Genomic DNA, 13,870 nt, shown 5'->3' with positions numbered 1-13,870 from the left:
TACCTGGGCTAGCTTGTTTAAAGCCAGCTCAAAAATGTGACCTGCAGTCATCCACAGATGCAATCAACTGGATGACTGCAGAGTAGAATTAATCTGTATAAGAATGATAAGCTGCATGTGAAAGCTTTTCAGGCTCAGATCCAAGTGCATGAAATGCGATCACCCTTCACCTGCATATCTGACTCTGGTACTGTATTCATGATGGAGATTTATCATAGCATAAAGCTGCATAAGTTGCATAAATCACTTAAAAATAGGTAATTAGACAGCCAATGCAGTTTTAGTTCAAAAATCTGTACTCAGGCATCTAAATAGAATACAGCCAACCTCTATGGGTCTTTTACTGCATATCTAGAATGTTATGTGCATAGCTAGTCATGACCTGTTGTTTTAAGACCTAATATAGATAATAGATAGATAGATAGCATAATAGATAGGAACAAAGCATACTAGATAGTAGATACACAAACCAACAGTGTCCTGCCATAGTAATCAAACATATTTACTATTTTGATCTAAGGGTCCATATGCCTAAAATTGRTAAGTATGTGGCCATACCAAAATAAGCAAATGGGCAAATAATTCATTGGCTGAAATTAGAGATTCTTTCTTACTTTTCTGACTTGAAGTTCTCAAACTCTTTCATATGGTCATATTGCCAATGCAGCCAACATTATAAAATATTCTTGTGAAATCCTGTATTTCAGAATCTACTGTGTCTCCTACTACTGTCAACAATGAAGACTCTACATACACTGTGCAAGGTGATTTTGCAGGATGCCCACCTTCATATGACTCATACTGCCTTCATGGTGGAGTGTGCAATTATGTTTCTGATCTACAAGACTATGCCTGCAAGTAAGTATAGAATTTTGTATTGTCTGTGCTGATGAATGGTATTCTTGAGGTATAGACGAATGCTGACAATGAAGTATTTCTCCATGTATGATCTGTGCATCACCCATACTTGTAATTATCATCAGGCTCTGCTCTTTATGCTCAGTTTCTGTAAGTGATCACTCCATTCACACCTGTTGCAATTAATAGTAGGACTGGATTTGTTCTCTGAGCACCCAGTTATTTGCTTTGGAAATGTGAGATAAGTTGTTAAATGACTGAGTGCTCATGGCTTTATGAAAGAAGTTCTTACTGTCTCTCCTTTATACATCCTGCTGACTTGCATCTCCCTGTTGGCCTTGCTGTTCATTTACTGTGTTCACCTGTTCTAGCACACGTTGGGATGGAAGAGAACACTTCTGTCCTGTCCTCTCTGATTGGGTCCAGGAAGGGGAAAATTGGGTGTCAGCAGCTTCCTTTAGAATTTGAAGAGTTTTTCTCCTTGACAGAAAGTGCATGACATGATGGTCCTCTTAAAAACAAGGAGAATGGCAATGAGGCCTCAAAAATATGTTCTTTCTCCTGTGGCTATTTTGTGAAGCCTAATGCCTAGGTTCCCAAATGTAGTTACTGATAAAAGCAGAGAATGTTATGTTTCCAGAAATCAGTCCTAGGCTGGTCAATGTGACAGCCTAGCCTCATGGGTAATCATTCTAAGCCATGATTGCTGGAATTTAACTGTATAAGCTGATTATATTTGGATCTTTGTTATATGTTTCTTTAAAATCTAGTGGAAAAAATATTTACAGTGGGACAAATTCAGTACCTGCTTCCTTCCCTGGGGTCTCACCTAGAGTGTGAGGACTTGGCAGGGGAAGGATGCTGTTCTGTGATAGTGGTACCTCTGTCTGTGTCTCAGTAACCCTAGTGGCCCTAAGTATAACCCTGGACTGAGGAGAGAAATTTGTGTGTTGAAGAATTTATTTGTCTCACCATTCCTTCTGATCTTCCGTGCACTGCACTGCAGGAATGTCTGTAGTAGGCCGTTCCTGCAAGCACTGTCAAATCCTAAGCTTTCTTTTTTCTCAGTGTGAATGGTTTCTCCTGCCTGAAGACCTCTGTATATGCAGGGATAAGAGGAGAAAGTATCTCTATTTTGTGCTGTGGGCTTCCTACGCTCAGCAGTGCCCTTTGACACAGCCATTATAGGAGATGGAGTGACTCATGTTCRTCTCTGATATTTGGTATGAGTTTTAAATTTTAGAGTCATTGAAAGCTATCCTTTCTCTCCTTATTGAGTTTCTCCTATTGAAACTGAAGAGTCTACAACTGCAGAACTTTCAAATTGAGTCATCATGTCCTTTTTTTTTTTTTTTGTGGTAGATGTTAGTGTCTAGTAAGAATCCAAATGTACATATTCTTCAGTACTGGAAGTAGAAGCCCTTTAACAAATTAAGGACCAACCAGGTTTAGCTACGTTCACACCCATTCTGTGTGGGACRTGCATAACATTCTCATAGGCAAGCTGAGGAAGTATGGGCTAGATGAACAGACAGTGAGGTGGATTGAGAACTGGCTGAATGGCAGAGCTCAGAGGGTTGTGATCAGTGGTGCAAAGTCTAGTTGGAGACCTGCAGCTAGCGGTGTCCCCCAGGGGTCAGTACTGGGGCCAGTCTTGTTCAGCTTCTTCATCAATGACCTGGATGAAGGSACAGAGTGCACCCTCAGCAAGTTTTGGGCGGAGAAGTAGCGGATACACCAGAGGGCTGTGCTGCCGTTCAGAGGGACCTCAACAGGCTGGAGAGTTGGGCGGAGAGGAACCTCACGAAGTTCAACAAAGGCAAGTGCAGAGTCCTGCACCTGGGAGGAAATAACCCCTGGCATGAGCACAGGCTGGGGGCTGACCTGCTGGAAAGCAGCTCTGCGGAGAAGAACCTGGGAATCCTGGTGGACAACAAGTTGACCTCATGGTCAGCCATGTACCCTTGTGGCCAAGAAGGCCAATGGTATCCTGGGCTGCATTAGGAAGAGCACGGCCAGCTCTTCAAGGGAGTGAGGTGATCCTCCCCCTCTACTCAGCCCTGGTGAAGCCACGCCTGGAGTGCTGCGTCCAGTTCTGGGCTCCCCAATACAAGAGAGACATGGAGCCACTGGAGCGAGTCCAGCAAAGAGCTGCTAAGATGTTTAAGGAACTGGAGTAGCTCTCATATGAGGAAAGACTGAGAGAGCTGGGCCTTTTTAGCCTGGAGAAGAGAAGACTGAGAGGGGATCTTATCAATCTGAAGGGAGGGTGTCAAGAGGATGGGGCCAGACTCTTTTTTAGTGGTGCCCTGCGACAGGTCGCGAGGCRACGGGCACAAACTGAAACACAGACAGTTCCATCTGAATATGAGGAAATACTTTTTCACTGTGAGGGTGACAGAGCACTGGAACAGGTTGCCCAGGGAGGTTGTGGAGTCTCCATCCTTGGAGATATTCAAAACTCGACTGGAGAGGGTCCTGTGCAACATGCTCTAGGTGACCGTGCTTGAGCAAGGGGTTGGACTAGATGGTCTCCAGAGGTCCCTTCCGACCTCAACCATTCTGTGATTCAGTGTTGAACTATCTGGTTTTTCACATTGTACACTAGATGGCAACATTCATTCATGTAGGCTGTAATACAGCCTGACAAATAGGTTAAATACCAGAACGAAGTCACGGGAAAATGTTATTTAGCAAAAAAATTCACACACCAGATGTAATTCATGTTTTATTGTTTGGTGTAAGAGCTTTTATTAAATTAGGTCTTCTGGTTTGTTTAGAATTCATTATGATATTACATCAAAAACATGAGCATTTTCAGCTTTTCAGCATATATGTGTTACAATTTGTGATAGAACGAGAGTGCTTGTGCCTGGTTTAATAAGGAATGCTGATATATCATTTTCAAGTCATTAGGCAAAAGCTGCTATAGGTCAAATACTGCTTCTTTTGCTCATTTGACTGGTTCTAGGCTTGAGTAAAACGAGGCCTATAAGTATTGTGGGAAGGATTTGAGCCTACATTATTGCGAGATTTTTAAGAACTGAATGCACTTTTCATTGCTTGTTTATTGTTCACCTTTGGTAAGTGTCTAAACTTGGACAGTAAAACTGGGCCGAGATTCTTTTTGATGTATTTGTCACTTTCTAGTCATTTTAATTTATAGGTTTCATGCCCTAGTAAGATATTTTTGTGTTGGGTTTTACAATGGTAAAAACAAACAAACCAAAAACCCATGGAAGACGCTTGTAATACAACTAAATTATGAAGATATTTCTAACCATATGAGGTTTTCTAGCACCTTCTTTTTTCTTCTTTTATTTTAAAGTAAGGATTCAGAACAGAATTTGGTTCCCTTAAGCAAATCACTCTGAAAAAGCTTGCAAGTCTCATATTGCCTATTTTAAAAAAGGGGAGCTTACTGTTGGAAACTGCTAAATGGAAAATCTTAGGGAAACACTTAATACAAAAAAATTCAGTGGAATTTAAGAGAAAATTATTTTTCTAGATTTGACCCATTGTAATGAGGAAATTATAATCCCACTGTATAATTGTATAGAAAGACTCAATAGCTTTACAGTAAAAAWAWATATATATATTATTGAATTCTATAGATTTCAACAGTCATTCCTTTAATGTCTTTTTGTTTTCATCCCTGCTAAATTGAACAAGGTGCTTCCATAGGGTTGCTGATGATAAATCCATATGAAAGGTGGTTGAAGTGATGACTCCCCCTGCCCCCTCCCTCCACCCCCCATCAGTTACAATGTGTGCTCACTTTCCTTTGGCAGCTGTGTGACAGGCTACGTAGGGGAACGCTGTCAGTTCAGCGATTTGGAGTGGTGGGAAGAGCAGAATGCTGAGCAAGTAAAGATGCGGAACATAACCATTGCAGTTTGTATAGCAGCTCTGCTCTTGCTGCTCCTGCTGGGATCCCTGACTGCCTACTGCTACAGGTAATGCTTCCAAACACACAGTTTGAACACATGGCAGGGGGACAGAGGTGCTGCTGGTGTTCACAGATGGCTAATGGCAAAAAATTTGCACTGTTTCTTAGCTGGTGGAAATCGCCATAACATCCTTTCTGTTGCTGTGTGAGTTTTTTGTTTATTTGTTTCTTTTGCTTTTCAGCAATTGAATCTATGAATAATTCATAAAGTTCTGTCATGTCCCTTGTCCACACTACTCACATTGACATTAATGAGAGYGGCATGTGTCCAGGGAGAAGAAGAATAGGTTTGATCAGGTTTGAAGAGGCGCCATAATTTATGCTGATGAGAGAGTTCGGGGACATGCTRTTTCTTTCTTTCTTGATTTTCCAGAAGAGCTCTAGATGTCTGAAGCAGTCATACTAGGCCTTACCTACCCTGAACAGAACTTACTAGTTCTGTTTTGTTTCTCTTTCAGTGTAGAACTGTACCTGAATCTTCCTTTGCCATTAAGAAAAAGTGTGTTACCCTTCCAGTAGTGGACTTCTGCAGTGATGCCTGCAGCAATTAATATGAAAGCAGTTTTCCTGACAGTAGAAGAGTAAAATTAGGGATGTTGAGTCTAGGGCACATCTCCCTGGCATTTTGCATGGCTATAATGGATTTTGCAGGTTTGGGATTCTCGTCATGGCAAAAAAGATCTCTGTAGTCACTATTTAAGAACCCAGTCTGATGTGAAATTAAATGTTGTTGATGTCCCTTGCACTGGAAAGTATTCAGCATTTAATAAGCTAGTCTTTTGRAAATGACCTTGGCAGGCAACTGTTCTCAGAGGCTGTTGTTTAAATGCATGTTTATCTTTAAAAGCAAACAAATAAAAAGCCAGGCAGCAGGAAAGTTGGCAGAGCCTCCTGCTGCATGCCTACCTGTCTTCCATGTGTTTTGTTTCTGGTTTAGGTTAATTTTAAAATTAGAATCTGCTAGACACAAAAAAAATCACAGAAGTAGTTATCTGTGGAAGTTCATATTTTGCATTTTTATTTAATGATTCCTAGTATATTTAGTCCATACAAATAGGTAAGATGCCACATTTCTTAATTTCTATTAACTGATTATAGAGCTCTGGATTAAAACTAAGTGCAGACTAGTATGTTCTCATGACCTGCAACTGAGAAGCTAATCAGTGGAATGATGCATGCGGAATAGACAAATAGTGGGCTTCTTAGATTTCCCATATATGTCATACAAACTTTCATGAAAAATAGCCAGAATATTGCTGGTGTTAAGGTGTGAAGATACTCTTCACTTCCTCTCTCTTTTGTCATTTCTGCCTGATTTACTTTTTTCTTAGCAAATGCTTTTGATCAATATAACTATTTACCTCAAAACAAGTTTTCAATTACATGCTTGACTAAGTTTATACTGAAGCTATTACTAGCCTAACTAGATCAAAATGAAACCACTGGTCTAAAATCCCTATTTAACTGGAGTCTGGAAACCAATATTTGAATTGAAATTGTTATACTGCTTTTTCTCATAATCTACTGTGTTTTGAAATGCATTGATTAAGTGTCTAACAGTCCTGTTCTTTCCCCTGTAAGATGCAGATTTGTATCTCCTTTTAATTGGAGGAAACAAAATAGGTGATCTGCACTTGCCAATTTGAAAAATGTATGAACTGGAGGCCGAGAATACCAAAGCACTGTGTTGTCCAATGAATATAGCCTGCTGAGCAGAATTGTGATATTCTTAATTTTAGGTTTACATAGTCTGAATGTTCTGTAGCACTCTCCGAGCTTCCTGTCTTCCCTGGGAAGCAGAGAAACATTAATTTATTTTCCATCAAAGAAAAGCTGAATCACAAGTTTGATACTCACAACCCCTCAAAAATTGGCCATGGTCATGCAAAAATCGGCAGTAGGGCTGGGATTAGGATTGAGGAATTCTTGCCTTCCTGCCCATGCTCAGTCAACTAGGTTTCACTGCATCTCCTGCTTGTGCTCAGAGTCGCACATGAAGATTCCCATGCCCGCCAAGTCAATCTGGCATGTGTTACTCTGCATGCTTTAAAGTAAGGTGTAGAATTAAAGTGATCCTCTTGAGCAGGGCATCCCTTTGAGGACAGGGCCTGTGAGTGCTCTGCAATGGATTTGCAAACCATTGAGTACCAGACTCAAGTATGCCAGCATTGTGAGCTGCAATACAGAGTGGGCACATGCAAGTGAGGATTAAAATGTCAACAGTAGCCTTGCCACAGTGTCAGGAAAGTCAGGATGGACTAATTTACCATATTTCTCAGCATTTTGCTCTGTGGACATATCCCCAGATCTGACAGCGCTAAGGGCTGTGTGGTTGATATTTAACTTCATATTAGCAGTCTCACTCTTATTCTCTACTGGGAGCAACTACAATTTTTCTTTGGGGATGAACACACAGCAGCATGTCACAGAGAATCTAGGGGGAAAATCCATGGTGGAGACAGGTCTCTGTCATTTCTAGCAGAAGTCACATCTTACCTGTGTTGAATTTTCATGATAATAATGGCATGATGCACTTTTCCAGTTATGTGAATGCAGTGTGGAAATAAAGGGAAAWTTCTTATTTTCTTTGATACATATCTATTAAATTTCATTCCAAATAGACAAGTAAAAGGAAGTTAGAATAAGCTACCTTCATTACAGCTGACATCTAAGGGAATGAAAATTCTGTGTACTATTCAGTAAGTATGTACTGATTTGGATCTCAAGCAGTATAAATGAGCTCTCTTTCTTATCATGAATATGTTTTCTATGTTGAAGCCTATTTTGGCTTTTAATACTACCCTATAAGTGGTCACTGTTTAACTGCAAAAATAACAATTTTTGAATTTATGGAACCAGCTACTTGGATCTGACTATTCATATCCTTTTTCCAGTTCCAGCTGTATTATTGGCTTTTTTTTCCTTGAGCTAATTCTGTTGGTCATGCTTTTTCCAGAAAATGTCTTAGTTCCAAGATTTTTGAGAAATTCAGTTTAATTATTTCATAGTATTTTCTGAAGCTGTTGTTTTCCTTAAACGATACAGATAAACGTGGAAATGACTTTCAGAATTGTAGTTAATCAAGTGGTGTACAAAAGTACATTCGGGTTTCTTTCAGCTGCATCCACAAGCACCATCCATTTTATGTGCTTGAACCTAAATCTTAATAAGAGGGATGTATTATAAATAAATTAACATAATTTTAACTTCYCCTGTCCATTTGCTTATCAAGCCTATTGCTTGTTCTAGTGTGCCATCTCTAAAGAGTTATTCATTAGAAAAACGTTTGTTCGCTTCTAATGAAGTCTATTTCCAGCAAGCTTAACTGTTTTAACCACTGTGCTGTAACTAACAGTAACACACCCCTTCAAATGAATGAAAGAAAACAAAATATATATCCCTTCTGTAAACAGATATAAAGTGTGAAAGGAAGCAGCATCTGTTCCTCCAGAAGGGAAATAATTTGTTTCAGCTTTTGCTCTGTTGCAGAAGTCAAAACTTTTATAAGAAGAATCTCTATGCAGAAGCGATAAGAGATGGTAGCAGCCATGCTGACAATGAGAACGTGACACCTACTTGCAACAAGCCTCAGGTAACTATATTAATGTGGAGTGGAGAGGGAAGTAGGAAGGATCAAAGAGCGTTAGGGATCCACTTGAGATTATCCATCAAATAATTCACATCTTAAATATATTAAATAACTGCTAGAGTCATCAAGTGCTTTGCTGTGAACCCTAGTTCATCTTACCTCATTGTTATCCCTCAAAGTTCACAGCTGCCTGGATGTATTGCAACTATTAGCCAGTGTTATTGTTAGCTTTGAACACAACAGTTGGGGAACTGTGCTCTAAATTAAGGAAATGGCAATGTGATGACATGGCATATCACAGAGTTATTTTCACAGGAAAGTATGCCCTCCCTATAAAAGGCTTCTTGGAAGCCAAGTGTGTGCACTACATGAGATGTTGAACTTTATTTGGGGGATTGATGCAATTAAATGTCTTTGTATTAGAGGCTACCTTGTAAAGAAAAAGAACTAGAATGTTATCTGGCAGTTTGGGAGGGAGTATACAATATTAATTTTGCACTGGTAAAGGTAGAAGTGCAGTCATGATCTAGTTGCACTGGCCTGTTTCTATTGTTTTTTGTATTGTGAGAATTTGACTCCATAAGATCCATTCTAGAAACCTGATTTTCATCAGGTTATTGCTAAGTCATTGCAACTGGAACTTGAAGTTGGCAAAAATGACATAATTGGYATATGTGGCTATTTCTATGCCCAGTCTGAGCTTCCTATGTCAGAATGGTGCGACGTAGTCCAAGACCTTGTCTGCACACGTGCACACACATACCATACAGCTCTGAATAAGCTGTTGTAATATAGATAGCATTACACTTGTAGGTAGCGTCACATTAGCTAAGCAGCATATGCTCTTTAGAATAAGCACAGTTATGCCAGTGTAAAAGACTGTTGAAGGAGTTTATACCCATACAGCTTTGGAGATAAGCTGTAGTGATGCACGTACCTTTCTACTCAGGTGACTACACAAATATTTTTCTAGTATAGGTTTTACTTTAAGGAAATATAGCCTTATATACCCAGCTGTAGCTGGAAAGGTATAAAAACTGTGTGTAGAGTGGTCATGTTTATAAAAGAATTTGGCTTTATATATTTCCTTTTATGGTAATGGATATATTAGCTTTAAATCTCAATTTTATCCATTCACCCCCAAAGTTTGACTCTTTATGTTACTTCCCCAGATCTTTGAGTCCAGAAGGAGATGAGTTTGTATCTATTGGGGGGTGTGTTTGAGGGGTTGAGTATCATGTAATATCTATATTGCAAATCCGAGAATTTTTAATCATCCCAAAGGATGCCTTGCAAATGGTTTAGATTGTCTGGCTGGTTTTGTGACCCTTAACATTCTGGTAAAGGTCTTTGGGTGCTACTGATGTACGCAGCATTAGGAATACTAATGAAGATGTTGAAATGGGGACTGGTGGTGTGTATGCAGTGACAAGGAGTTCCTGAAATTCACTCCTTTCTTAGTATGCAGACCTACTACTCATCCATGAGGCTGGGAAAGGGGAGTCCAAAGAGTCTTTCTTGCTCCTACGCATCTTGGCTGACATAGAAGGCAAAGGGCTTTTACACTATCACATATATCAAATGCTAGGTATCATGATACTGGAACAACACCTGCAAATTGCCCAAATGTCACTCATCCTTCCCTTTACTTCTATTCTGCCAAGTGAGGCAACATTTAGGCTAGGGTATGCCTGGATATTTTTCACATTCTTGTTAGATATCCATAACTCAGGCTGGGTTTATCCCAGTGGTATGGGAGCCCTGGTAGACTTCTGCACATGCCTAGATTTTGATATGGGAGCCCTGGTAGACTTCTGCACATGCCTAGATTTTGATACTCTTCTGAGACTTGTCATCCAGCAAGTGTTGTTCTGCTTTGTGCAGTCAAAGATATTTTGCAGAACTGTGTGTAGCTGGATCTCCTCTGGGCAGGGGTATTCACACGTGTGTTAACAGCTGTAAGTCTACAGATTTTATGCAAACAAATTCATGCCTAAATATTCACATCTGCTTACATATGCATGACCTATTCACAGATATCCACCAGTTCTCCATCTAGACCACTAAATCTGTCAGTGCTTTTGTTTGAACATCTCTCTTGCAAAGCAAGAGATCGAGTACTTCTTTGATAGCTTGGGACTGCATGCTTTCCAAAGAAAGACTAGCACTGTCACCAGCTCAAAAGTTTAATTATCTGCAGAGGAGAGGTCATCCTGGAAGTCAGGATGACCTTTTACCCCCTGCTCTGTCCCTTTTAGTCTGCCTCTTGGGTTTTAAGAAACTGGTTCATTTTATATTAATTTGGTCTCTCTGTATTTTGTGTGTATTTTGCAGTTTGCAGTTGTCAAGGAGAGTAACAGCTTTCTGGAGACTAAAGTGGTTGATCTAACTGAGTGTCAAACAGCAGRCCTTCATCCTGCTTATTCTTCAGAATATGGTGAGTTGGGATTTCCTTCAGTTTTGGGAAGCAGCTTTGCTCAGCTAATGCAGTAGCTGCAGGTGTAGCGTGTGTTTTGCACCAGTGTTAGACTGATATTAGTAAGGTGAGGGGGGAGGGTGTCATTTATGCCTTCTTACAGGAGGCAGTGTTATAGTTCAGATTCACGAACAGGTTAGGGTGATGAATGTAAACCATTCAGAGATATAAAGCATTCTCACCAGCCTGTTTCTCATTTGTTCTTTTTGAAAGACAGGAGGCTCTTGTTTGCCTGTAAAATTTATCCATCTCTTGGCAGTGGTTTTCAGGGGAGGTGTGAGTGAGAGTCACCAGGCAATATGGCAGCCAGTGCTGCTGGGAAAGCAGTGAGTTGTATTCCTAGAACTCAAACCACTGGCTCTTTAGGGGGCGCCACTGCTATGAAGCCTAGTTTTGCACTGAGAAAACACAATAATCTGAACTCTAAAGTCTGCTCTTTTATTTTGCTAAACCTATATTACTGTTGTGAATTTTTATGTGACGGAATTTCTATCCCTGTCACCTTGTATTTCTCGGTTGGGACCATTGACATTTTCCATCACATTAGAGAATGGAAAACTACATGCAGTGTTTATTACTTAATGCCCATTCACCTTTACTGGACCTGTTTTTCTTCCATATCCRAGAGCAGCCATTCTAAGAAGCTACCTGAGATGTTTTGATCTGGGCCCAGCCAGGTCCTGAAGTCCTATAATCTGAAGAAGAATCAAATGCCATGGTGAATCTATATTCCCTCAATAACCTTAGCAGGCCCCTCAAAACCATCCTTACTGTATCTCTTCTCCCCTTTGTATGAGCAGGAGGAGTAGTTGGTAGAGGAGACACAGAAACAAGAATGATATTCCTGACCTGTGCCCTGCACAGCAGAAGCTGTGTTTATACTGCTGTAAAGAGGCCATTCAGTCCCTGGCTGTGCAGATTACTCATCAGAAATTACGGTACAACAATACTTTCAGGCTCCTAAGGAGACAGAGGCCTCTTGTGATAGTAATAATGTCAAATTTTTACATTTATATAGAACTTTTCAGGTATGCTTCATAGCAAGTGAGTTATGCCCATCATACTGATGGGGAATATATATCTTTGGAAAGCTATACCTTGGCAGTCCTTATTCATTCAGGCAGGATGAGTGGCACTCATAGTGTGAGGAGTCCAGACCTCCCCAGAAACCTTTTGCTGTATAACAGCAACTGCAGGTATGCTCTAAGTGTTAGACAAGGTGATTGACTGCTTGGAGGATGTTTGGTGCTTAAACACAGACAAGATGAATAAAGGAGATATTCCCTGCCATCCCTGGTGCTAAGACAGCAGACAGCACAGAAGCACACAATAGGCTTCCATGGCCCAGAGGCTACCAGCTGGACCAGCCTGAATTTTAGAATATGTTGCCTTATAGATGGCAACTGAATCTACTGATAGCTGAGATGGTGGGAACTGATGGAGAAAGACTGATATCCTTAACCATTTTTCTTATTTACTGTATTTACCTCCTGACTACAGAAGCTACCAGAAAACCCAAAGTTTGCATTGGCTATTTAGAAATTACAAATATTTGAGGATATTTGAGTAGGCAGGCATCTTGTAAGATTTTCAGAATTGCCTGTCCTGTTAGGTACCTTGGATATGTCTTGGGAACACAATTTATTCATCAATAGAAAACATGCCTCAGTTTACACAGTTTGACTAATATAGAGAATGTGTATTGTCCAGTGAAGGATGCCTAATGTTTCCCATTAGAAGACTCTGCTTTTATTTATAGTTTTAGCAGATGTAGCTAATAGAACAGAAATTTCCCATGACAGCTGTCTGACTTTTTTCATATTTGAAAATTTTAGCGAAATCAGTTCAACCATTTTAGAGAGCAAGACTGGTAAATAATATGATGTTTTTTCAAATGTGTTAAAGAAAGGTCTTATACCATGTCAGTGAATAATTCTAAGACTGTGGAGCAGGGGCTCTAATTTTGCCAGGTAGGTGGTCGTCTTGTCACAGACATTCCTTTTCCTGTTCTTATATGTGAAAAACAAAAACTTGAAATTTGCTCACAGGTAGTTTCTTAAAATCTGAAGCAAGTTCTTGACTTTGCCTCTTTTTGTATTCTTTGACATGAATTGTTTTTGTAATTTTTGGTATCTGTTGCTTCTCTTCCTCTCATAGCTTTCCTCTCTCAAAGATGCCATTACCTTTCTTTTTGCTTTGTTGTTGTGAAGATCCTCAAATGGCTTTGAATAATATTTTTCTATTTTGTTCAGTGGAAGAACAGCCTGTAACATATGACAAAGCAGTAGAGACTTTGGCAGAAGAGGAAAAAGAAAAAAGCTGCCGACAAGAGGTTTCTGGTGGTGAGAAATCGCTTCAGCCCAGGGTAGCTGAGAAGAGTCCGCACGAGGCTCCCTGGAGTGTCTGTTCCAACCTCCTGCCAGAAAGGGGACCATGTGAGCTTGTCCCAGCCAGCCTACTGATGCAGCCAGACTAGAAATAGTCTGGGTTGAGTTGAAAAGGAGACAGGATGAAATCAGTASAGAACAGGAACTTGTGAAACACTGAAACAATCCTTATTTTTTCTTTAAACTGTGTATTAGAAAAACCACAAATCAAAACAGAACAAACAAATCCTTGACACTCCTTCCCTGTCATCTCTGCTTGGAAGAATTACTGTGATCAATGTATTAGCAATGAATACTCTATAAATATCACTTTAAGGGTCAACGCTGCTAAGTTCGTTAGCTGGCAGCTAAAGGTCGCTAAGGGAAAACAGACTACTGGGTGATTTGTTAGAGACAAATATTTTCTAAATGAGTGCTGGTCTTTATACATTGTGCACACAGAATTTAGAAAACGGCCTAGAAAATGGGTAACGAGGACAATTGCAGAGAAACTGGAATCAAAGATGATGCAGGAAAATAAGCTAAAATGATTCTTTTTATTAAAATTTTATTCATGGACACTATAAGCCTCTCTCCAGCACTGCTGTCATACTAGTGAAACTTCTTGGACT

The 13,870-nt window shown here is 40.0% G+C and overlaps 1 protein-coding gene across 1 annotated transcript in view; it reads left to right on the top strand.

Annotated features, from left to right (window-relative positions):
• The window catches only part of EGF (epidermal growth factor), a 62,643-nt gene extending 49,295 nt beyond the window's left edge, over positions 1-13,348 (top strand). The window contains exons 21-25 of the mRNA XM_026079058.1: positions 708-858; positions 4,650-4,814; positions 8,297-8,399; positions 10,731-10,833; positions 13,125-13,348. Coding sequence (XP_025934843.1) covers positions 708-858; positions 4,650-4,814; positions 8,297-8,399; positions 10,731-10,833; positions 13,125-13,348 — 746 coding nt within the window. The remainder of the gene's footprint in view (positions 1-707; positions 859-4,649; positions 4,815-8,296; positions 8,400-10,730; positions 10,834-13,124) is intronic.
• Positions 13,349-13,870: the final 522 nt, after the last annotated feature.

This window comes from Apteryx rowi, unplaced genomic scaffold, assembly GCF_003343035.1.
Source record: "Apteryx rowi isolate R43461 unplaced genomic scaffold, aptRow1 scaffold_491, whole genome shotgun sequence".
Taxonomy (NCBI): Eukaryota; Metazoa; Chordata; class Aves; order Apterygiformes; family Apterygidae; genus Apteryx; species Apteryx rowi.
The sequence above is the reverse complement of the archived record's forward strand: the minus strand, read 5'-3'. Positions and strand labels throughout refer to the sequence as shown.